The sequence below is a fragment of the Plasmodium vinckei genome, assembly GCF_900681995.1.
Source record: "Plasmodium vinckei vinckei genome assembly, chromosome: PVVCY_07".
NCBI classification, from domain to species: domain Eukaryota; phylum Apicomplexa; class Aconoidasida; order Haemosporida; family Plasmodiidae; genus Plasmodium; species Plasmodium vinckei.
In genome coordinates, this window is record NC_051299.1 from 567,773 (window position 1) to 593,274 (window position 25,502).

The following is a 25,502-nucleotide window of genomic DNA, read 5'->3' on the forward strand; positions in this document are numbered from 1 at the left end:
GCAAAAAATTATCAAGACAAATTTATTATGAATATACCATACCTAATTATTTATATTTCCACAATATGATTATTTTGCAAAATAAGTTTGTTTATTTATTCTTTTTTTATCGATGAAAAACAAATAAATAAAATTTTTTTTTTAAAGACCATTTGTTATTGTATGACCCATCGCACATTTATTTTTTATATGTCCCAGTATTTCACACGTATACTTATTTATTTATTACAAAGAATTGGTAGAAATTGACAAAGAATTGACAAACATTGGCAAGCATGGGGAACGCAATTTCACTACAAAGTGTGAATATTTTGCTTCATCAAGTTAGTTTACATATTTTTTAGTCCCCCTTTTTATAGTTAAACAATACGAAATTTGCTACTATATGTATTTATCAATATTCCAAAGTTGCTTACATTATATCTATGTTATTATTTAAAAAAAAAAAGGAAAATAATTAAACAATTTTATGTTTATTCTCTAAAATTATTTTAAATAACTACAATAAAATGTGAAAAATATTTCGACACAATATAATAGCATATGTTATCCAAATTAAGTTTCCGGTTTTGGGGGCCAGCTTAAAAATAAAGAAATAAAAAAATATTTTTAAACTTATACAATTGTATTTGTTAGCTGTATAGTCAAGCACAAATCAGTGAATTAAAAAAAAAAAATGATAAATTTGTAAACAAAGGAATAAAAGAAAAAACATTCATGGAAAATATCTTGATACATATATAGTTTTGAATGAAAAAAATGAGTGTGGTGAATTTCCCACATAACTTTTTTTCTCTTTGTTTTTTTTTGTTGAAAAAAATAACATAATGAATGAATTTGAAGAAAAAGAAGATGAATTTTTTCTGAACGTTTTCAGGGGAGGACCAGGAAAACACTTTTGTTCAGAAAATGAAAATTTCTTTTTAGAAACAAATACACTTGAAAATAATATACGTAATGAACTTTTAAAAAATATAGAGAACCCATGTTTTTTATCAAAACTTTCTGAATTAAAAAATAAGTTGTTATATGATTTCTGTGTTACAAAAAAAGAAGAAATTCAAAATAAAATTTGGAAAAATATTGAAAATGCTGTTAATAATTTAACTGATGAAGATGCTATCAACGTATATGAAAGTATAAACAAATCTCAAACAAAATACGATGATAGTTCTTTTTTAGGATATATAAATATACATAATACTAATACAACAAGTAAACATGGAGTTGTTGCAAACAGTTTAGTAAGGGACATTGATAAGGATGGAAAAACAAATAATATGAAATCAGGTTTACCTCAAAATGTAGACCTAGAGGAAATATTATGGAATAAAATTAATATAAATAAATATAATAATATAGATGAAATAAATAAAAATATAAATATGTTATGGGATATATACATAAATTATAATCTTTTAAATTTAAATAAATGTAAAAATAAAGAAATAGTAAGAGATATATTAACAAGTTTAATAAAAAAAGATACCCATTTAATGAACATGGTTTCAGGGAATAATAAAATTAGCTTGGCTAATATTTTAAATATATATAAAAGAGAGAAAACAAAAAATAAACAAATAAATAGTCCAACATTACGCAGTGAGACAGAGATACAAAGTGAAAACCAGGAAGATCCTCAAAATGAAAATCACCCCGATGTATTTTCTAATCCAACCATTGATCAAAGTACAAACTATCAAAATGAAACACAAACCGATTTAAAGAAGGAAGAAAATGGAGATACAAAAACAAGCGAGTATAATAACGTGCCTGAAAAAGATGACCATGAACAAATAAATGATAATACAAATTTATATGAAGGAAAAGAAAATGAAGGGAAAGAAAAGTTGCCTTCCTTTTTTTCTTCAATGGACGATTCAAATGCAATTTTAAAAATAAAAAAAGATATTATAAAAAAAATTAAATTAAAATCAATGAAAAATGAAATAAAAAATGAAAGCAATTTAATACATGAATTATTATTATATTCTATAAAAGGTGAAATACAAATGAAAGTAAAAAATATTGTTAAAGTCCATCAAGTGGGTCAAGGTGCCTATGGTGATGTATGGATGGCTGAAGATATAGAAAATAATAAAAGAATTGCTTTAAAAAAATTAAAATTAAATGGAAGTAAAGAAGGTTTAGCTAAAACTTATATAAGAGAAATATCTATACTTAATTCTTTACAACATAAAAATGTTGTTGAACTTATTGGCGTTATTCGTACGAGTATTATACCCGAAGAAATCAAATCAACTGATGCACTACACAATTTTGAAAAAAACAACCAACATTTAGATGTAAAAGATAAATCCCGAGATTCCCATGTGGTACCGAATAGGGCTTTAAAAAAAAAGCTAGCGAAGGACAGGTCCGCGTGGGGAAGCAGCTCGTGCAAAAGTTGCAATAGCTCCGAAAGTTCTGACAGTTCTAACACTTCTAACAGTTCTGATAGCTCTGATGAACTTTCTTGTGACAGCAACTCTCGATTATTGAGCACGAAGGATTTGTTAGAAAAAAAGGAAAATCCATGCGCTTCTATATGGATGGTTTTTGAGTATGTGCCATTTGATTTATCTGGGTATAGTGAACTACTACGAGAAGAAAGACAACAAAAAGATCGATATAAAAATATGAATTTATTTACAATAGGAGAAGTAAAAAATATAATGTTACAATTATTTCAAGCATTAGAATATTGTCATAAAAATAATGTAATACATAGAGATATAAAAATAGCAAATTTATTAATGGATGCAAATGGTATATTGAAGTTAGCTGATTTTGGATTAGCTAGATATCATATAGATAGTCTTGCATCTAACATGACAAATAGAGTTATCACTTTATGGTATAGACCACCTGAATTATTATTAGGTTCAGAAAATTATTCATCGAATGTAGATATGTGGAGTTGTGGATGTGTATTAGCAGAATTATTAACAAGTAATCCTTTATTTACTGCAGACAATGAATCAGATATTCTAAAAACTATAGTAAATAAAATAGGACTACCAAATAATAATGATTATAAATTTTTGAAAAGGTTGCCATTATGGAATAAAGTACAATTTAATCCAATACATCCAAATAATATAAATAATCTAACTCAAACTAAAAAAATAGAAACAGAAAATATTATTAAAAATTTACATGGAGTCGGAGAATTAGGATTAGATTTATTTAAAAAACTTTTAAAATGGGATCCCTTAGAAAGAATATCAGCACATGATGCATTAAATCATCCATGGTTTAAAACTCATCCTTTACCTGAACCCATTCAACAAAGATGTAACATTAAAGCTGCTCATAGTTTTATGACAAAAAGTTATAAAAAAAGAGATGCCCCAAAAATGAATTTAAAAAAAAAAATACAAGAAAATTTTAGATTCATAAATGTTGGAAAATACAGAAAATTATATTTTATTAACAAACATACTGATAGAATTCCTCAACCGTTGGATTCTCAAATGGCCCACTCCCTCCCACCAGGTACGTTGCTCATCAGGTTGAGAATGGCATAATTTTTTGTATATATTTTTTAACCTTTTTTTTTGCACCGCTTTAAATCCGACTCACTTTCTTCACTTTGCAGATAACGACCCTCAGGAAATAAAAAACAGATACACTACCAACGAAATCGAACATAAGATTGGAAAGGAAAGCAAAATAAATGCAGAACAAAAATTAGATAATATAGGTCGAGTACAAGAAAATAGCCAAACAAATCAAGTCGATGCTAAAATATTATCTAATTATGTAGATAACTTTGAAAACAAAAATATTAAAAAAGAAAATCATATTCCAGATACAGAAATAATTAGTAAAGAAGATGGATATACATCCAAAAAATATGATAAAGGCTCACAAAATGGGTACGAAAATAAGTATGAAAATAAATATGAAAATAAATATAAAAATGCAGATAAACAAAGTAAATATATGAGCAAACATCAAACTGATAATAAAAAATATTACGATGACTTAGAAAAGAGAAAACCATCTGAGGATTATCGAACTGGCTATGATTCAAATAGTCAGTGGGGAAAAGGAAGTTATATTTCCAAAGACAGACGAAGTAGGGAAAGAAGAAGTAGAGAGAGGTGGAGTAGAGATAGACGAAGTAGAGACAGATGGAGTAGAGATAGACGAAGTAGAGACAGATGGAGTAGAGACAGAAGAAGTAGAGATAGATGGAGTCGGGATAGACGAAGTCGAGATCGATGGAGCAGGGACAGACAAAGTAGGGATAGGTGGAGCCGGGACAGCCGAAGCAGAGAAAGGACCTGGTACAGAAAGGACTATTGGAAGAGAGACGAGCACAAAAGGGATTACCGAGATAGAGACAGAGACCGAGACAGATATCGAGGACGATACGATGATCGGTATGGTGGTCGGTATGACAGACGTGACGACCGGTATGACGATAGACGTGATGAACGACGACGAAGTAGCAATAGGGAGAAGGATAGAGGACGAGGGAAAAAGAGAGAGTATGAAAAAGAGAATGAAATTAATAGATCGGAAGAATTTAAAAAGGAAAGAAAAGGAGAAAAAGATGTTGACAAGCGAAGTAGTGGTAAAGAAAAAAAAAGAAATACAGAAAAAGAAGATAAAAACAAAAAACAAAAAATAGATTCAGAAAATGTTAAAGATGAAAAAAAATAAACTACCAACTACCACCAATTTTATGCATAAACATTTGCTATACTAATTGATAGTATTACTTTTTTTTTTGTATATATTGATCACCCCATTTTCGTAGCACCCTTTAAGAGACTCATAAAGATGATGCGACAAAATCGGGTGATCAGTCATTGCGGCATTACACTATGCCATTTTTTATGCTATTTTTTATGGCATTTTCTATTATTTTTCCTATTATTTTTCATGCTATTTTTTATGCTATTTTTCATGCTATTTCATGTTAATTTGTTTTGTGTATGCACACATAAGTGGCGTGCTGCCTTTTTATTTTTATCAGTTTTTAAATTTGATAAGTATTAAAAACATGAACAAAAAAAGATTGCAGAGGATACGCAGTACATGCACGTATTCCATAAAAAATGTAAATTATATATCGGATAAAAAAGGTGTAAGAAATAAATGAGGTGAATAGTATTAAAAATGTTTTTCAATCGAAATTGGAATCGTCCATGTTTTATGCAAAACCAAAACAATAATATGACAAAATTTATTATGAGATGAAAAAAAAAAAAAGGTTATGCACCGCTTAATAAACTTCTAATTATATTATCCTTTGCTGAAGATATTGCTTGATTTAATGAAGTTAGATCTTGTATATCTCCTTCATTCATGTATAATCTATTTACTATAATATTTGAATTAGTTTCCATAATAATACCATTATCAATAATTTCATCTAAAAGTAAAAAAACAGAATCTAATTTATCTATTAATTGTTTTTTTCCAATATTATTATTAGTAATATTATTTAAAGAATCTTGAATTGCCTTCATAACTTCATATAAAACAAGTTCATTACAATTTTCATCTCCAACAATAAATATATATATATCATTTATTGGTAAGCATAATATAATATATTGATTTGATACTAAGATTTCTATTTCATTTATTAAAGATGACATCTTTTTAATTTTATCAACTAGATCATGTTCAAATTGTTTTTGATTATCTACTGTCTTTAAATCATTATATGTTTCTTCATAAAAACTATTTATATTTTCTTTACTATATAATTGATTACTATTCATTAGATTACTTCCATATTGATTTCGATTTTTACTCTCATCTTTATTCTCTAACACATTTGTATAATACTTTACTGCAATTCTTTTCCCATCCTCATCCAGCATTATTATAGCATCAAGTTGTTTTATCGATACTCCCTTCATTTTATAGGTTCACTTCAAATTGAGTTTAAGTAAGTTTTGTTTTGTATTTTATAATGTTGAAAACGTATTCAATATTTCATATATGTATACCTTCCCCACACCGTAATTATACTTCAACTTAAAAAATGTGATAATACTTTATAGATATAATATTTTTACTTTATCTTTTTAAATCGAGTATTTTTTTATGTTAAAAAGGAAATGCATATTTTATACTATTACATGTGCATGTGCTTGCTAATTATTGATTTGTATAAAATACTTTGTAACTATTTTTATACTAAATTGAGATGATATATTTTAATAAAAAATAAATAGATTGTTTTTTTTTAAACCTTTGTATATCTCATAACTGTTTATACGGTCATAATGTAAAATATAAACACTATTTTTTTTTTTTTTTTTTTAAATAATTTTACTTCAGCATATGCATACTTTAAATGGCACTTTTATATATTGGCAATATATATATATATATATTTTTTTTTGCTTTTTTTTTATAAATATTTTATGATATATATAGAACAATTTTTTATATTAATTTATAAGTATTGATACTTTTATTATAGGCCATTAGGGTTTACATAATTTTTAATTCTTATTGTTTATCACAATGCAAAATTCAATTAGTCCAAACTAGTGAAATATATAAGTAGCAGGATTTATTATGTACTTATATAATTCGATTTTTTGTAAACAGTTTTAGCTAGTCTCCCCCTATCTAAATATATTTTTTTTTTCCTTTTTAAGTATAAAAAAAAATAAAGTGAAAACCGGGGGAAAACCTTTTTTCCATGTTTCTCAACTCAAACAATATCAACTTGAATGGAATGTATCACAACTAATTTATTTACCCGAATTAAAAAATGTCACATTTATATGAAGAAGTATATAAAAAAAGAAAATATTATGATAGGGCATTATGCAATGATTATGAAGACTGGTTAAATAAAATACAATACTCTAAGACTGTTTACATTGGCAACTTATCCATTTACACAACGGAGCAGCAAATATACGAGGTAAGAAAATGTTCTTTATGCATGTCCACGTTTTTTTTTTCGTATTTTTTCCGACATTTTTCTAACATGCTTCTTCCTTTTTTCTGACATTTTCTTATAGCACATGAACAAGGCCGGGGAGGTCGAGAACATAATAATGGGACTGCACCGAACCGAGAAGTCTCCTTGCGGGTTTTGTTTTGTAGTATATAAAAGAAAAGAAGGAGCAACACAATCTGTTAACTTCCTTAATAATTCCATATTAGATGGAAGAATAATAAGAGTAGATGAAGACTTAGGAATTATAGGAAAACGAAAATATGGAAGAGGTAAAACAGGTGTACAAAAAAGAGATGAACGAAATAAACATTTTGATGAAGATAGACCAATAGTACTTGATAGTATAGCACAACAACATTTAGTTACAAAAAAAAGAAAATTTAATAATAATAATAATAATTATCATAATCCAAATGTTTACAATAATATGTATCATCCATATGAAAGAAATGTCAAGCCAAGGGTTTTAACAAATAATCATCAAAATCCTAATCCTGCAAATTTTAGACATGTTGTTACGTTATACCCCAATGCACAACACTTAATGACATATAATAGAAATAAAAACAACAAACCATATAATTATAAAAAAGAAAGAAAACCAAACATGTGAATTATGTTCTGCTCCAAATGGCAAACGGTGGTGAACATATGCATGTGTTATATCAAATGTTTACGTATTTTTTTTTATAAAATTTTAATTATTTTTTGTTTTTCATAAACTGTTTGACTAGCCTCATTTTGCAAATGTACTCTTAAAAAGAGAAAGCCAAAAAGGTTTAAAAAAAATATGAAAAAAATATGAAAAAAAATATGAAAAAAATATGAAAAAAAATATGAAAAAAATATGAAAAAAAATATGAAAAAAATATGAAAAAAAATATGAAAAAAATATGAAAAAAAATGGAAATAAAAAGCACACACATGTATGCTACAAATTAAGCTTAAAAGTATTTAAAAATCGATTTGTGAAATTCATCAAAATCTTTTATTCCTTTTTTTATTTCAAAATCGATAAAATTATATTTTAAATTTTTAAAAAAATCAATAATTTGTGCATTACTAGATTCATAAGAATTTAATCGGTGTAAAATTGTTTCTTCATTATCGTCACTTCTTTTAACTAAATCTGCATTCCCTTTACAAATATGACAATTTTTTGATGGTAAGAGTGGTGGCATATCAAATTGCTCATCTCTTATATCAACAATGTTGAAAGAATTATTACAGGTAGAGCATATTCTCCTTCCTAATAACTTTTTAATTAGTATATATTTTGGGGAAAATATATTAACAAATAAATCGATATTTGTTATTTTTATTAATTCTTTACTTTGATTTATATTTCTAGGAAATCCATCTAATATAAACCCTTTAAAATTTTTTGGATTATTAATAGAGCATTTTTTTATTTCTTCATCAATAATATGTGTTATTATATTGTCTGGAACTAAATTTCCATTATTAACTATTTTATTTATTTCTTTCCCAAGTGATGAATTTTTTTTTATTTCATTTCTTAAAATATTTCCTATATTTATATGTTTTAATTTTTCTTTTTCTGCTAATATTTCAGCAAATGTACCTTTACCCACACCTGGCGCCCCAAACAATACAATTTTCATTCTCTAACTTTTAATTTATTTTTAATTTAATTTGGGGACTCTATAAATGTGTTTCACCTTATCCTATCTACAATTTTTTTTTCAACATGTTTCTTTCTTTATTTTTTTCCACATTTGCTTTATTTAAAAGCAAGCAACTATTTTATACATCCATAATTTATACATACATGCATATGATATGCCTATATTTTTAGTTCTTCATAATTAATGAAAAAAAAGCATATGTTGTATATTTGCAATTCCATAAATCCTATTTCACATTTTCACTTTTTTAAAAAAATATCGTGCACTTTATAAAATAAAGAAAAAATAAATAGCTATAATAAAACAACACCGTTAGATGGATGCCAAAATATAGAGCTTTGATTATCCACTTATTTTATTATTTTTTTTGCTTAATTATTGCTAATATAATATACTTCAAAATAATTATTAAAAAAATAAAAAGTTTATATTTTAATTTGCTTTTTCATATAACAAATGCGCAAAATGTTAATACATTGTGCTTACAAAGTGAAATTAAAAAATACTATAAAAAAACAAGTAAAAAAAACACAAATAACTAGCTATAATAAATAACTAAAATAATATATAATAACAATAAAAAAATATGAACAATTCATAATTTTCCCACTGCTCTTTATTGTACACAAAATTGTCGTTCTTTGGTTTTTTCCATTTAAGATATTCCTTATAAAACGATTTTTTATAACCATGCTAGCGTAGTAATAGAAATAATAGTTCTGGTTATCAATAAGCTAGCTTGTCATTATTAATACACATATATATATAGCGAATTTGTTTGGTTGGCTAAGTATGTGTGCAATTTCGCCGCGCATATCTGCTTGCGATTTTTTTCCTGACATGTGCATATTTTTTTTCGTAATTTTTTTTCTTTCTTAATTTTCAAAGCTACGGATACAAATAGTCCGATATTAGGTAGTTTAAGTTTTTCCTGAACGACCTGAACAAGTCATATTTTATTTTTTGAACAAACTTGTTAAAATAAAATGTGAAAACATTGGTTTGTGTGGAATAAAGTGTTTCATCATACATGTGGCTCGTGGGGACAAAAAAAAGGTTATGAAATTCTTTCAGTTTATTATCATTTGCCATATTTAATAGCATTAATAAACTTTCAAACGAGTTTAAAATTATTTGTGGTTTTGGAAGGATGTATTGAGTAAAATGGTCTTTAAAGTTTCTTACAAATAGTTTGTAAAAATAATAAGCATGCTCATAAGAAAAGAAAATAGGTATATATTTTTTTTTATCAAGCGTTTCAAGTTGTATATATAAGGAAAGTTTTTTTTCACCCTTATCACTTTCTTTGTCTGTTTCTTGTCCTTCTTTTTCATATTCTTCCTTAATTGTGTATGTTATAAAAATATTTGGATACAACTCAACTTTAACTTTTTTTAAATTTGTTCGAAAGAATAATTCATAAAAGGTTTTCTTAATAGTTGATTTTCGTAAAGTTATTTTATTTATATAATATATTGGTGTACCATAAAATACTTTTTTATTTTTTAAAACATTTTGCAATTCGTTATAATTAGGTATTAAAACAAAATCCACTTTTGAACTTAATGATTTTTTTAACTTTAGAAAATAATCAAGATTGGTAAATTTTACTTTTGATCCAAAAAAAACTTTATTATTATCTTTTAAATTTTTATTATATAAATTAGCAATGTCGTCTTTATATGCTTCCGCTGTTTTTAGATCAAAAAAAAATATTCCTATACAATCATTATTGTGTATTTTATTAAGGTCTATTTCTTTTCTGACTTGTTCATTTTTTTTTATTACAGGAAACAGCAAGCTATTATTGTAATTTTCCAACGTAATGTCTTCGTATAAATTTTGATTAAAATCGGTATTACTATATTGGATAGATTGTGTGGTTGTATTTTTTCCAGCCTGATCATCTGTTCCATAATCTGGATCGAAGGACAAAATAACTTCATCAAATTTGTTTGTAACTACAAATAATGGGACATTTTCCAAATTTTTCATTTCATATTTTTTTTTTTTATAAAAAATAAAGCCAATTTTATTTAGTACATTGTTTTTTTTCCAATTACGTGGTATTTCTTTTTTAATAGGGTTTAATATATGTGCATTTTTTTTTAATGTTATAATTTTTTTGTTACAAACAAAGAACAAATTTAATACAGCCAACAAAAAACAACTAGCTAAAAAAAGAAAACGCATTTTACAAAAAAAAAAATTATCCTTTCCCAAGCTGTGTGCAATCCTTTCTTTTAGTTATAACAACTTGGCTAGTCAAATAAAAAACAACTAATCATTTCTTTCATTTCATTATTGATATATTTATAATTTATATTATAAATTTATAAAAATGATCTTAAAACAATAAAATAGAAAAATTAAAAGATTATATTACAATTGTAAGGATATGAAAAATTTTTCATTTCAACTATTTACTCTCATCATTTTATCTCCCTATTATTATTATACATATTTATTTGTTTATATATATTTTTTTATTAATTCATACAACAAATATCCCATAAAAATTGTAAATAGTTCAAAAAAAAAAAACAATTATATTTACAAGCACATGCTTCTTATATTATTCTTATTATTATATTTGCCACCCTTTTATTATATGCATTCTTTTTCAATAATTAAATTTTTCAATATGCTATACATATGTGTGTAAGGGTTTTGAGCGCTACATTATTTTGCAGTATTACATAATATGCATAACCAAATTAATGAAAAATGACATAAATATTTTTTGGATAAATTTAATTTGTTTTTTTTTATTTATTTAAAAAAGTATATTTAAGCCTTTTTTTTTTGTGGCATACGCTTGCAAAATTGTTCACATCCTTTACAAGTCACAAAGTTGTGAAAGTTTTTTTTTTTTTTTTGCAAGGGCTTATATATGCCAAGATATTTCCTATGCATATTTTTCTATACGCATAAATAGGTTTATTAAAAAAATATATTTTTCTTCTTAATAAGTAGTAAAAGTTTCTTTTTTTTTTAAGGCAAAAGTGAAATAAACGAAAATAACGCACATGCAGAATATATATGCATATCCATATATACATATAGCCATATGTAATTTGGAGAATGTATATATATTGTTCATATTTTTTTTGTGATAAAAAAGATATATGTATACATGCACATATATATAGTTCATCAAAAAGTTTCGTTTAAAAATTTAATTAAAAAATAGGATTATTATTTTTTTTTAAATCAGTTCCTCTCTATATACAACATTTTAAATATTATTTATATGTTTATCTACGTTTTTTTAATTTTATTAATTGTCTTCTCTTCCAGTTGGCTCTTATAGATGGTCTACTCTTAGCAGATAAATGACCTTTAACACGTAAACCTCTATATTTCTTTCCTGCTGAAGTTAAACCTCTTAATTCTCTATGTTTATGTACTGGATCACAAATCCAATTTATGCTAGCATTATTTCTTACTGCATTATGCATTGGGTCTACTAATATAACTTCATAATATTTATATACTGCATCTTGACCTACCCAATAACTATTTAAAACTCTTAAATTTCCACAAATACTTTTACCTACTTTACCTTCAGCGACACTTTTTAAATTTCTTGCTGATTTTTGTTTATGAACACCTTGGTGTTTTGGCTTTCCATGAACAACACCTTTTCTTACTCTCTTTTTTCTATCCCCTCTTCGAACTCTTACTCTATATATTACAAAACCTTGAAGAGCTTTATATCCTAATCTTTTTGCTTTATCTGGTCTGCTTGGTTTAGATACTCTATGAACAACTGGTAATTGCCTGTAAACAAATATATGTGCGGATAAATGTATATAATATATACATATACATATAATAAAATTTTGTATGTATTAACAAGTAGGGGAGTAATTATATTACTCTAACACCTATATTGCATATTATTATTTTTCTTTTTTTTTAATGTATAAGCAATATAAGGCGAGCCCAATGTGCCCTGGTCATAACTTTGTATAGCTTAGGGCTTGAATCGACGAGTACATATAAAGTTATATACATATTTTACATATATATATATATATATATATTTTTTTTATTGAATAATTTACCTATACTCCCAAGTTCTGACACGTAGCAAAAAATGCATAGCATCTGATTGTTTTTTTTTCCATATTTCCTGAATATACTTGTATGCTCCCATTTTTTTATTTTTATTGATTTTAAATGGTCATGTAAATAATGTTTATATGTTTATTTATATACCATACATAAATCTTTAATTTGGTATAATTCTTTATTTTTCTAATTTGTAATATTTATTATTTTTTTATTTATTTTTATAAATATAAATTTTTTTTTCTTTTTATTTTACTATTTATGCAATTTTTTTATGCTATTAAAAAAGGTGGGAAAATTATAGATATGGATATTTTTTATTTATTATATATACATTTATTATTTATCATAATTAAGAACATTTTACCGGAATATGCATAAAAATAATAAATTTATATTTATTATACTGTTGGCAAGTGAAAGTATATACCAAGCGTATGTAAAATATTAATAAACTATATATGTATTATATATGCAATAATATTTACTTTGAATTTTTTTTGTTTATATTTTCTATAACGAAGGTCGAAGGTGCTTGGAATAAATTATTAGCCTGCTACATGAATTATATAATTATAATGTTATAAAAATATATCCCCCGTTTTACTTTTTTCATTATATATTATTTGTACTGTGACATATTTTTTTATATGCACAAGGGTTTGTCATTTCTCTTAATTATTCTTTACTATTACTATATTTATTATGTACATACAAAACGAACTATTATTTTTCATGAACCTTTTTTTATATAAAAAATAGGAAGTAATATTCTTTTACCCATTATCAATATATTAACATAATTAATGCATATTTTATGGCAAAAATTATTATTATAAATAAGTAACCTCGATTAGATATATACAAATTATTACATACTTTTTTATTATTCGTGGCTTGGGGTTTGGGCTTTATTTTTTCATTCCCCCTACAATTTTTCTCTAATTTTTTATAGCCCCCAATCTCACTAATGATTGTATAATATTTTAGTATACCATACAATTATTATTATTATTTTTTTTTTATATATAATTTTTATTTGTTTTTCCTTTTTAATAATTTACAATTAAAATTGTATATTTAAAAAAATACCACATTTTATGGATTATAATATATATTTATTTTTTGTTTTACAATATTAAGTTTTTATTTTTTAACATTTTTTATATTAATGAATTTTAAAGGTTTCCAACTAATTTGTTCCCCTTTTTTATAATAATGTTAATTAAAATAGTGTTGTAAAAAAAGGAAAGAAAAAAAAATAATAGCTAATAATGGTGTATATTATTTTTTCCTAAAACTACAAAAACAAAATTTAATGTTCTTAATTAGGTATGTAATACAAATTTTATGCAAACTCACATGCATAAAATGTACTTACGTAAATATATCTCAGCATTAATGAGCATGATATGCTAAACTTGTAACTTTACAATTTATTAATTGCATGTCATATTGCATATAATGAGTATAGGTATGCATGGTATGCATTTAAATCGGCAAAGGTTAAAAATGTAGGGATTCATAAATACATAAGGAACAAAAAAAGACAAATTGTTTTAAATATATAAGCAAATGAATTAAAATATAATTGTAGATATACAAATTTGTAACAATGGCTTGATAAAGTAACACCAGAAGGTGTGAAAGCACATATACATGTGCATATGCATTTTAAAAACATAACAAAAAAAAAGAAAGGAGAAAAGGGATATTTTGTTTTTTTATTTCCCTTTTCTTTCGTATTTGAATTTAATATGCTATCATATTTGTTTCTGTATTATTAAGTCAAACTTTTCATTTTTTATTTATCTATATAAACATAATGTGCAAATATACTGCATACACATGTATATATTGTAAATACTTATAAAAAATGTGAATTTATACTTTCCTTATTCCGATTTTTTTAAACAATATATAAATGGATAAATAAAAAAATAGCGGTAAAGTAGCTAAAAAATTTAGAAATATGACAAATTCAGAAAAAAGTATCAAAAAATATAAAAAAGTTATTGCAATGGCAGGTAAAACAGCCAAACCTAGAACATATATTTTTAAAGTAAAAAAAAAATATGTACATATAATATATATATAATATAATAAAGCCATGCGTAGTTGTAGGTGTGTAGATAGCAGCATAAGCTATCAAAATGTTTATGAAAATTAATTTGTTTAACATGTAAGTGTAAATTATAGTTTGTTCATAGAATAGGGGCTACAAGTTATGTATATGTGTGTACTTATAAAGTATCGTTAAAAAATAAAATGAATAATAAAGTGATGCAAAACGATAATAATAATGAAAACGTCAAAAATAAACATAAGCACACATAGGTATTTACTCATAAAAAATATTTTTTATAAGTATATATGCAATAATGTTAACATACAATAATATTCTAAAAATACGGGGTTTCATTTATCATATTTTTCTCATTTTTTATAATCGAATAAATAAATACAAAAAAAGAAAGACGTTAAAAAAGCATCAAATATTTGAAAACTTGAAAAATTTTTAAATGAAAAAAAAAATAAATATATGCAATGTATATATATGTACATAGTTATATATACAATAATAAGTAAAATAAAATGTAGAGTGTATTGATAATATCTTCAAAGACATGCAAAAATAATATTAATAAAAGTGTGTGCATATATATTTTATTCATTTTATTTTTCAAAAATACGAAAAAAAAAGGAAATATGTTATAACCATAAAAATAAACTTATAAATGAATTATATACACGACAGTTGAGATATAAGTATAAATATATTGGCGATTAAATAGGTAGTACATATATATATCCGCATATATATTATACACTTATGTGTGCAAATATATTTAACACACTTATTATATCAACAATTAATTGGGTGATACGTAAATTAACTAACAACATTCTTGATTAAAGGTGTACATAAACATAATAGGCATTTATTTATATTTATGATTGACACATTTTATGCTCGTACAAACATTTATACAAATTGTTACATATTAATATATTTGCGTATGTAAATAAACACACATAAACATATGTACGAATATATATATGCTGTTTCCAATAATTATATATTTTAAATTTTTGTTAATTATTTTTATTCTATAAAAACTTTTATTTTCTGATTATTCAATGTCCCTCCATCATATCGACCTGCAAAAAAAAAAAAATATAATATAAATTATTATTACAAAAAAAGAGTATATAGAACTCTTCTACTTTCACAATTGCAAAACTTATATTTATTGAAAGTGGAAAATTAATTTAATTGTTTAAATGTGCTACTTGCTGCCAATGCCGCGATTTCGATATTTGGGAATGTCACATAAGCACACCCTGAATGTTCCCCCTAAAAATGTGTTTGCAAACCATTGTAAATAAATTATATGAATATGTAAGGTAAAATAAAGCAAATAAACACAAATAACATGCACAGGCAAGAAAAATACCTTGCTAGTCATCATAATTCCTGCTCCTAAAACATTTCCCATGCATTTAAATGTTTCCATAAGATCTCTTGATGTTAAATTTCTGGGTATCTATATGAAAATTATAAATATTTATAAAATATATGAATAAATTGAAAAATAGAAAGAAATAAAGCTGCATATTTAATATAATTATTTTAAAAAAAAGTAATTTATATTTACATTTGTAATGATTATATTATGTGGTTTTGCATCATAGGGGCCACTGCCAATTCTGATTGGCTTATCCTTATAGCTCATTTTGTCTGGGTTGTGATCATCTAAAAAAATATTAACATATATAAAATGTGTAAGCATGACAATAGTAATGATAATATTTTAAGAAAATGATCAACGAAATTTCTTACGTGCTGGATATTTTGGGCTTCCTTGATATGGGCTGTTTGGGATAGGAGGCGGCGCGGCGCCATTCCAGGTATTTACACCTGAACAGGAAAATAGTAAACATGTTAGAGAAGAATATAGAGAAAAATAATGGGGGGGGGGAAATCGAAAGAAGTGATCATGTTTAATTACCTGGTGGGTAATACTTAGGAGTATTATTATGATCAATATTAGTTTGATAGTTTGGATAGTACATTTTATCTTCTATATAATCAGTTGGTCGTAAATGATTTGGTGGTGGATTGACAGGATAATAGTTAGGATTCGGTGGAATTGACATATTTTGATATGGTTGTTTTATGTTTGGTGAGAATGAAAAATTAGTATTATTATGTTGCATATCCATATATGGATAGTCTTTATTTTGATTTATTGAATTATTAGATATAAGTGTATGTTTCCTCTCAACTTGTATATTCATTGGAGTATTTGGTTGCTGTCCCGGTGCTGGTATTAATGTTGGTGATGCTGTGATATATGGTTCAGGCTCTGGGGCACTATTTATTTTATAATTTTTTTTAAAACTATTATTATAGTTAGGATTTGTTTGTAGATTTACCTTTACATTTGTGTTTGCACATGGTGGTGAATTTATGCTCGAAGTATGATTATAAATATTTGAAGGGTATGGAGGAGTCGGACCATGAGGTGGGCCAATACTTAAACTTTTATTATAAATATATGGTTCGCTAGTTCTATAATGTGGGTTATTAATATTGCCTACAGAATTGTTTATTGAAACTAGATCATTATTAATCTCATTATTGTTTGTTTTTTTTTTTAATTTCCAATTTTGTTGTTTTTCTTTTGGAATAAATGGAGGTGGTGGTGGAGGAGGAGGCCGACTAGGTGGAGGCGGATGAGCCGGTGGGGCATGTGATTTTTTTTTTGCTTTATTTTGAATTACTTTTTTATTATTTTTTTGGCTACTTTTTGAAGATATGGATGACTTTTTCTTTGACTTTTTTAATGACACTTTCTTATTATTTTTTTTTTCTTCTTCTTGTTTTTCATTTTGTTCACTTAGCTCATTTTTTTCATCCGTTTTATCGTCAAAGTTAGAAAAATCACTGTCAGTCATTTCAGACAAATCTTTGGGGGTATCCATTCTGCTACTACTCATTGTGTGTGACTATATGTATGAGTATATATTTTATTACTTAACAAAAATGTGAAATTTGAAAGTACTATATAAAAATTATAATTGGAAATCACCAAATATAATAAATACTTAAATATATATGCACATATATATAAGTACGCACATATGCTTGTAATATTTATAAAAAAAAAGATTAAGAATATGAAATAACTTCAATATAATATATGCATATACAACAAAAACTTAAATGGCATTAATATGCGAGTAAGGGGGGAAATAAAAAAAAAAAAAAAAAAAAGGAGGAAAATTCTCCTTTTATGTTCATAGGGAATGAGTAAACATTATTTTATACATTATATATTGTATTATATATATATGTAATATTATATAGTAATAAATGTAAATATAATATATAAATAATGGACATGTATATATTTATTTAAAGAAAAATTAACATATATTATTTTTTGCAACATGAATAAAATGTTAATACTATGTATTATTTTATATGCGTACACAAATTAATATAAGTGCTATACATAGGTAGCAATTTACCCAAATGTTTTTATAGAAAAAATTGTGATATTTAAAAAAAATAATTTAAAATGTTTAAAAATGTATAATTTAAATATATTAAAATAATTTTAAATATCTATGAAAAAAAAATTTTATTTTAGTTTGAAAAATATAAATAAGTAGCGAAAATTAAGTACCAAAATAGCAAACAAAATATATCGAAATACTTTTTAATATGTTAATATAAATATTTGTGACTGGCAAAATTGTAAAGGATATATATAAATAGATAAAAAAAAAAGAATATCTTTAAAGGGAAATTATAATAAGGCAATATTTATATCTTTATTATTTGTGAAATAATTTTAAATATATATTATTTTGTCATATTTATTATATGTGTATACATTATTATATGCACATGTAAGGTTAATCTTAAGATATTTGTATTTTAGCTATTTGGTTTGCTATTTTTTTTAAGTCATATTATTATAAGGTAACAAAAATAGGGATAACATTATAGTGTTATATTTTACTATATATCGAATATTTATGTTTTGTACTATTTTTACAATATGCTCGAAAAAAATATCCACGCTTTCTATTTTACTTTCTATCACATTTTACACACACAATAATGTAATGCCACCAAGTAGCTTTTGTTCTGCTATTTATCAATTATATTTACTTTTTTTTATTTCATTAATTTCTATTTCTCTTATAGTCTCACTTTGGGCTAACAACAATTTAGTATTCAAAAGCTCTTTTTCTAATTCTGAGATTTTATTTTGATATTTTTTATTGTTTTCATTTTGGCTATCAAATTCAATATCAATTTTATTTTCTGAACAGTCAGGTTGTTTTTTATTTTTCATTGGGTTTGCAATTTTAACTTGAGTTTGCTTATCTTCCTTTATGCAACTCACTTTTAATTCTTCTATATATTGCCGAATATAAGACATATCACTAACTAATTTAGTGATTGATAATATAGAAATGTTGTTCTCGTTATTTTGGTTTTCTTCTGTATTTTTTTCATCCTTTGTAATATATTCCGTTTTTATATGACCATTAGCTAGCTGTAAATTATTTATTTTCATTTTATTAATACCTTCTTTATTTATTTCACAATTTGGATTATTTAAAATATTTCTTATATTTTCAAGAGCTATACTTAATTCATTTTTCATAAACATCTTCAAACAATTTACATATATATTATATATTTCAGATGAATAAATATTTTTTTCATCATTAATTTTAAGAGTTTGGCAATAAAATATTTCTTTTTGAAAATTCTTATTTTTGCTGACATGTTCATGTAAATTTATTTCCTTTTGGTTTTGAGTAAAATATTCATCCCATTTGTTCATAATGGTAGTAGAATTTATTTGTTTTTCTAAACAATTATCACCTTTCTTTATCTTAAAACAAGTATAGATAATATACATTAAATCTTTCAATTCATTTAATATAACCTTTAAATAATCACATTGTTCTTTAAAAGCATGCACATGTGCATTCATATCTTTTAGCAAATCTTTTTCGCTAGCAATATTTTTTTTTTCTATAAAATTTATATTATTTTTTTCCTTGTCTTCATTTACACAACTATCATTTTTATCATTGTAGTTTGTCTCGGATACAAATTCAGAAAGTTCGCTTTTATATAGTTTGTCTTTTTCGATATTTATACACCAATCACTTTCACTCGTTTGGCTAGCTTTATTATTCTCACTTTCTGATTGTGTGTTACTATTCCCCTCTTCAAAATAGTAGTTCATATTTTTAATAAATTCCGAATTATTTATTGCCTTGCTCATATTTTCAATGATTTCTTCTCGTTCTACATCGCAATCTGGTTGAATGTTTTTTTGAATTATAGGTGATTCCTGATATATTTCCTCATTGTTATTTTTACTACATTTTTGGATTTCTCTGTTTTTATAATATTGATCTTCATACTGTATACATTCTTTGTTTCTATTTTTTATATCTTTTTCTTCACAATTTTCTGACCCTGATTCCTTATAATATTTCACTTTTGAACGACTCGTTTTTTTAAGTTTATTTAATGAGGTAGCTATTGAGAACTTTAAATTCTCAATGTCTTTATCTTCTTTACAAATTAAGGGATGTTGTGTGCAATTGCTTACTATTTTTTTTTCACCTTCACTACAAAATCTATCTATATTTTTATTTCGACAAGTTGTGCCAATTTTATTTTTCCAACCCATTTCGTTTCTATTTATGTTTTGTTTCGATTTTGAAACTATACAAGAATTTCCTTCAATATGATCTCCTTTTTCATCTTGCATATTTTATTTAATAGTACTGATATAATTTGACGAAAATATTATTTTCGAATTTCTGTATAATTCAAACATTACATATATGTTTTTATAAAACTTTAATTCTTCATATTCCATAAACCATTTTATTGTTTTCTTTGATGTTGTTTTTCCTTTTTAATGCTTTTTATTTTTTGAATTAAAAAAAATAGCATATTTTTTTACAGGAAAATATATCTTATTACATTTTAATTTTTATTATTTTTTTAAATACATCATGGAAGCAATATTAACACTTTTTGTTTATTTTTGCTAGTTAAATGTGGTGGTGATTTATTTATTTTTCTATCCATATACATATTTGCTTATCTCACTAATACATACCATTGAATGTAATATAAAAAATTCAACCACTTTAAATAGATGAAACCGGGGCATACCAATTCGTTTCTTTTTGTCTACACACATATATTCATTATTTTTACCAAATTTTTTATTTGTATCAATAATGATAATATTTTTAAATACTTTCTTTATTATGTACATATATTTTAAATTTTCTTTTTTGTTATTATATTCATAGACAAAAGTTACGATTGTACAAATTACCCAAATGCTAATAACATATAGCCAACAACATTATAATAAAGGGTCTATAATTGGAGTTGCAAATACATCGAACAATATGTAGAATATGCGAAATATGTTAAATACTCTTAAAATTAAAATTAAATTTCCAAAAAAAAAAAAATAGCCAAATACAGTGTTACATTTTTTGAATAATTCTGAACTGTTCATAATAAAACCTATGCATTTTTATAGTTGTAACTTGGTCATAAAGAAATTCACAAAAAAGGATGATTTGTTTTTATTTTTACTTAACTAAAAATATATTATTACAACATTCGAAATTGTAGATATTACAAAGGTTATCAATTTTTTTATCGAGAAAATATTTCATAAAATTGACAAGGAAGTAATCTCAAATATGTTAATAAAAAAAAAGGACAAAATGTGTGCACGTGAATATATAGCCAAATTGTAAATGAAATTTTTTATTAGCCATAAATAAAAAATGATAGCTATAATTCCTTAAGACAAAATATAAATGGCTACATTTCTTATAGTATTATGATTGTACTTATCATATCCTAAAATTAAGAGCTTGATATTTTTCGTGAATACATTCATTTCGTAATATGATGGTTATATAAAAAATAGAACTAGAATGTGAGTGGTAATTCTTATTTTTCATTCCAGTTTCAACTTGGTAATTAAAAAATGATAAAAATAGCAAAATGAATAACCAATAAATTTATCGTTGTATTTATCTATTTTCATATTATATATATGCATATGTTGCAGTCGCACCGAAATAGGGGAATAATAATATGTATAGGTATGCATATAAAAATTTTTCTATATATTTCCAAAATTTTTTTTTTTATTCTTTTTTTCCTGAACATGTCATAATAAATATCGCATTTGTGTGACAATTTAATGCATATAAAATTATTTTTTTTATCTTAAAGATATAAAATATTTTTGGAGTATCTTTTTTAATACTTTAAAATTTTATTTATTTTTTTAAATGAACGAAAATGATGAGCAAAATTTCAAAGGATTGTACATGATAATTTTTAAGTTATACAGAAAAGGTATATATACTTGATGGGATAATATGTATCTCCAATGTACGGCAATATTATATATTATAATATGTTTACTTGATTTTGAGGTTTTCAATAATTTACAATTCATTATTATAATTAACGGTCAGAAGGTTGTAAGGACAAAAGGAAATATATATAATGGAAGAACAAAAAATATAAATAAGCATACACATACGAAGAAAGAAAAAAATAGATGGTTACCATTTTTTATATTCAACAAAGCTCGATATATTAATGATAGGTTTGTAAAAAAAAGAAATAAATTGCATACCCATAGCGTACTAAATGAAAATAATAATTATAAAGAATCAAATAACTCTCATATATATCAAATAAGAAAAGAAATATTATCATCCCCTGGAAATATAAAAAGTATTATTGAAAAACATGTTATTAACAAAGTTTTGTATGGAAATATAAATAAATACAATAGCTTTTCATATATATACAACAGTGATGAAATATATGAACAAGTCAGCAAATTATATGAAATTTATGAACAATGCAATAAATTGTCCTTAAAATTGCCCAAATTATTTGGTCTTCCTATTGTTTTAAAAGACAATATAATAACAAAGGGCATCCCAACAACAGGAGGAAGTAAAATATTATCAAATTATAAAAGTTCTTATGATAGTACAGTTGTAAAAAAATTAAAAAAACATGGAGCAATTATTATTGGGAAAACACGTTTAGATGAATTTGCCATGGGATCATGCACAGGTAATGTACAAAATCCATTTAATGAAAAATATTTATCTTGTGGTGGGTCATCTGGTGGTTCAGCTAGCTGTGTTGGATCAAAAATTCTGAACTGTTCAGTAAATACGGATACAGGTGGATCAATTCGAACACCCGCTGCATTGTGTGGATGTATAGGATTAAAACCTACTTATGGAAGAATAAGTAGATATGGTATTATACCATATAATGAAGAGACGGATGTAGTCGGTTTAATAGTTAATAATGTTTATGATTGTAGTATATTATTAGATTGCTTATCTGGATATGACAAAAATGATTTAAAAAGTGTGCATGAAAAAAAAAAAAAAAAATATCATTTATTATTAAAAAAATATGAACAGTCAGAAATATTTAAAAGCGAAAAGCCATTAAAAAATATGAAATTTGGATATTTAAGTAAAGATTTATTAAAGAAATATTTTGTTGACGATACTGTATGTGATCATTATGATATGGTAATGAAAAATATTAAAGACATGGGGGGAATATTAATAAATACAAATATATATAAACTGGTTGAATATTGTTATATATATTATATGTACTCAATGATAGTAGCAAATAGTAATATAGCAAGAATGAATGGAATTAATTATAATATTCCTAATATAAATAATGAAAATAATTTTATTGCAAAATTACGATCAAATTTAATAGATGAAAATGTTTTAGCACGAATAATTGGAGGGTCAATTATATCAACATATTTTGAAAAAAATAATAAAAAAATAAATTTCCGTCATGTCTTTTTAATAGTAAAAAATAAATTGATTTCACGTTTAAATGAGATTTTTGAGCAAGTTAATTTTATTTTATTACCATCATTACCTAGATCGAATAATATAAAGGAAGGTTGTAACATAAATATTTCTCCATCCCATGAAAACAGTTTAAAAAATGAAATAAATTCAGAAAAAGAACACACTCAAAATAATAATAAAAACAATTTATCTGTAGAAAGTAGTGATATGTACAATAAATATATGAGAGAAATATTTTTTATTATATCCTCTATTACAGGATTTCCGAGTATTGTTATACCATCAGGTGAATTTACTAAAAATTTGAATGAACCTCAATCTTTTCAATTATTAAATCCAAAATTAAATGAACATGAACTATTAAAAGTTGCCTTAGCATACAAGGATAAAATGGGTGTTAATAAAAAATTGCTTCACAATTTGGAAAATAAAGCTAGTTAAATAAGTTTAAAAAAACAAAAAAAAAATAGTAAAATTGTGATTACACATTTGCTGCGTTTTTTTTCTGATGAAAAATTACGCTAAAAAAAGGGGAATAAAAAAACGGAGTAAAAATATGAAATAATCAAAAAGAAGAAATAAAAAATTTGCATATAACTATTATCATTGCTATTGGCTATTAATAATAGTAGTGTCAAAACAATACTAAACAAAATGATTATTATTTCCTGGTTTAAAACATACAAAAATAATAAAAGTGCAAACTACAAATTCCCATCTATGCATTATTGTTTAGTGTTTTTTTTTAGTATATACTTAGATTAATATTAGTTGCATTTTTTCCTAATTTTTTTTAGACACACATATGTATATGTATGCGTGTCCTATTACTAAAACAGTTCATCTTCTTTTAAGATGACAAAATTATTTGTATTAATTGACTGAGTATTTAAATTATTTTCATCATCAGAAGTTTCTGTTTTTCCATTTTGAGGGTTTTGATCTTCTTTTCCTTTCCCTTCTTTTGTATTTATAGAATTTGTTGCACTATCCTCGTCACTTTCTGTGTTGTTGAATTGGTTAGTAGATGATTCTTTATTATTATTATTTGGGTTTACTAATGGATTTGAATTTTCCATTTTATTTTTTTTTTTTTGATTTCTTAATTCTTTAATTTTTTGTTTTTTAATCATTCTTTTATTTCCTCTTTTTAGACGTTTTTTTTCCATATATTCAATTTTTTCATTTCTTTTTTGTTGAAATATTTGGTTTTCAGTATATTCTTTCCATTTTTGTTCTATTAATTCTAATCTTTCATTTTCTTGGTTTCTTTGTTTTCTATAAAGATCAAAGTAATCACTTCCTGCCCCAGCACTGCTACCCCATACATTAGGAACTTTTTCTATTTGAACTTTTTTTTTTTCATTTTCTTTATTAATTTCTTCAATTTTTTTCACAGGTACTTTTATTACCCTCCCATCTGATAACATAATCTCATCATCCAATGTTTTTAAATCCATTTTTTGTTTTTAACGTTTTTTTATTATATTTTTAATTTGTTTTTTTTTTTACAAAGGGGGCGGGTTTGGATAATGCCAACGATTTATGTCATATCGTTTTATCTTGATCGGAGTAGCAAATAAATAATTTTTAATAAAATTTGGATATATATTATTCATCAATTGGTTTACATAAATTTTGTTTTACTTAAAAAATTTTTATGCATTCTATTTATTTTATTTTTTGCAATAGAAAGAAATTAAAAAAAATTAAATTCACCGACGAAAATAATTCTCTATCATATGCTCATTTGAAAATTTGAATCTCGCCCAATTTTTTTTTGCGAGGATAAATATTGATACTTAGTAAAAACTAAAACAATTTTTATTTTTAAAAGGGTTGCCATAAGAGGCATGGTTAGT

At 24.4% G+C, this 25,502-nt stretch overlaps 10 protein-coding genes across 10 annotated transcripts; 3 read left to right on the forward strand and 7 right to left on the reverse strand.

Annotated features, from left to right (window-relative positions):
• Positions 1–827: 827 nt before the first annotated feature.
• Positions 828–4,674, forward strand: PVVCY_0701710 (cdc2-related protein kinase 3, putative; the record flags this gene model as incomplete). Its single annotated transcript, XM_008627879.1, has 2 exons — positions 828–3,498; positions 3,602–4,674. 2 exons carry the CDS (start codon positions 828–830, stop codon positions 4,672–4,674), a joined length of 3,744 nt encoding a protein of 1,247 aa, XP_008626101.1.
• Positions 4,675–5,228: 554 nt separating this feature from the next.
• PVVCY_0701720 (coatomer subunit zeta, putative) lies at positions 5,229–5,885 on the reverse strand (the record flags this gene model as incomplete). Its single annotated transcript, XM_008627878.1, has 1 exon — positions 5,229–5,885. The coding sequence occupies one exon, from the start codon at positions 5,883–5,885 to the stop codon at positions 5,229–5,231; it is 657 nt and encodes a 218-aa protein (XP_008626100.1).
• Positions 5,886–6,751: 866 nt separating this feature from the next.
• PVVCY_0701730 (nuclear cap-binding protein subunit 2, putative) lies at positions 6,752–7,559 on the forward strand (the record flags this gene model as incomplete). Its single annotated transcript, XM_008627877.1, has 2 exons — positions 6,752–6,907; positions 7,008–7,559. The coding sequence occupies 2 exons, from the start codon at positions 6,752–6,754 to the stop codon at positions 7,557–7,559; spliced, it is 708 nt and encodes a 235-aa protein (XP_008626099.1).
• Positions 7,560–7,890: 331 nt separating this feature from the next.
• Positions 7,891–8,571, reverse strand: PVVCY_0701740 (GTP:AMP phosphotransferase, putative; the record flags this gene model as incomplete). The annotated part of the gene is made up of 1 exon (XM_008627876.1): positions 7,891–8,571. The coding sequence occupies one exon, from the start codon at positions 8,569–8,571 to the stop codon at positions 7,891–7,893; it is 681 nt and encodes a 226-aa protein (XP_008626098.1).
• A 912-nt stretch (positions 8,572–9,483) lies between these two features.
• Positions 9,484–10,590, reverse strand: PVVCY_0701750 (conserved Plasmodium protein, unknown function; the record flags this gene model as incomplete). Its single annotated transcript, XM_008627875.1, has 1 exon — positions 9,484–10,590. One exon carries the CDS (start codon positions 10,588–10,590, stop codon positions 9,484–9,486), a length of 1,107 nt encoding a protein of 368 aa, XP_008626097.1.
• A 1,262-nt stretch (positions 10,591–11,852) lies between these two features.
• PVVCY_0701760 (60S ribosomal protein L15, putative) lies at positions 11,853–12,757 on the reverse strand (the record flags this gene model as incomplete). The annotated part of the gene is made up of 2 exons (XM_008627874.1): positions 11,853–12,378; positions 12,666–12,757. The coding sequence occupies 2 exons, from the start codon at positions 12,755–12,757 to the stop codon at positions 11,853–11,855; spliced, it is 618 nt and encodes a 205-aa protein (XP_008626096.1).
• A 3,021-nt stretch (positions 12,758–15,778) lies between these two features.
• PVVCY_0701770 (RNA-binding protein, putative) lies at positions 15,779–17,676 on the reverse strand (the record flags this gene model as incomplete). Its single annotated transcript, XM_008627873.1, has 6 exons — positions 15,779–15,834; positions 15,967–16,030; positions 16,131–16,220; positions 16,332–16,429; positions 16,517–16,594; positions 16,686–17,676. 6 exons carry the CDS (start codon positions 17,674–17,676, stop codon positions 15,779–15,781), a joined length of 1,377 nt encoding a protein of 458 aa, XP_008626095.1.
• Positions 17,677–18,845: 1,169 nt separating this feature from the next.
• Positions 18,846–20,489, reverse strand: PVVCY_0701780 (conserved Plasmodium protein, unknown function; the record flags this gene model as incomplete). The annotated part of the gene is made up of 1 exon (XM_008627872.1): positions 18,846–20,489. One exon carries the CDS (start codon positions 20,487–20,489, stop codon positions 18,846–18,848), a length of 1,644 nt encoding a protein of 547 aa, XP_008626094.1.
• Positions 20,490–22,143: 1,654 nt separating this feature from the next.
• Positions 22,144–24,081, forward strand: PVVCY_0701790 (glutamyl-tRNA(Gln) amidotransferase subunit A, putative; the record flags this gene model as incomplete). The annotated part of the gene is made up of 1 exon (XM_037634188.1): positions 22,144–24,081. The coding sequence occupies one exon, from the start codon at positions 22,144–22,146 to the stop codon at positions 24,079–24,081; it is 1,938 nt and encodes a 645-aa protein (XP_037490329.1).
• Positions 24,082–24,470: 389 nt separating this feature from the next.
• PVVCY_0701800 (conserved protein, unknown function) lies at positions 24,471–25,100 on the reverse strand (the record flags this gene model as incomplete). Its single annotated transcript, XM_008627870.1, has 1 exon — positions 24,471–25,100. One exon carries the CDS (start codon positions 25,098–25,100, stop codon positions 24,471–24,473), a length of 630 nt encoding a protein of 209 aa, XP_008626092.1.
• Positions 25,101–25,502: the final 402 nt, after the last annotated feature.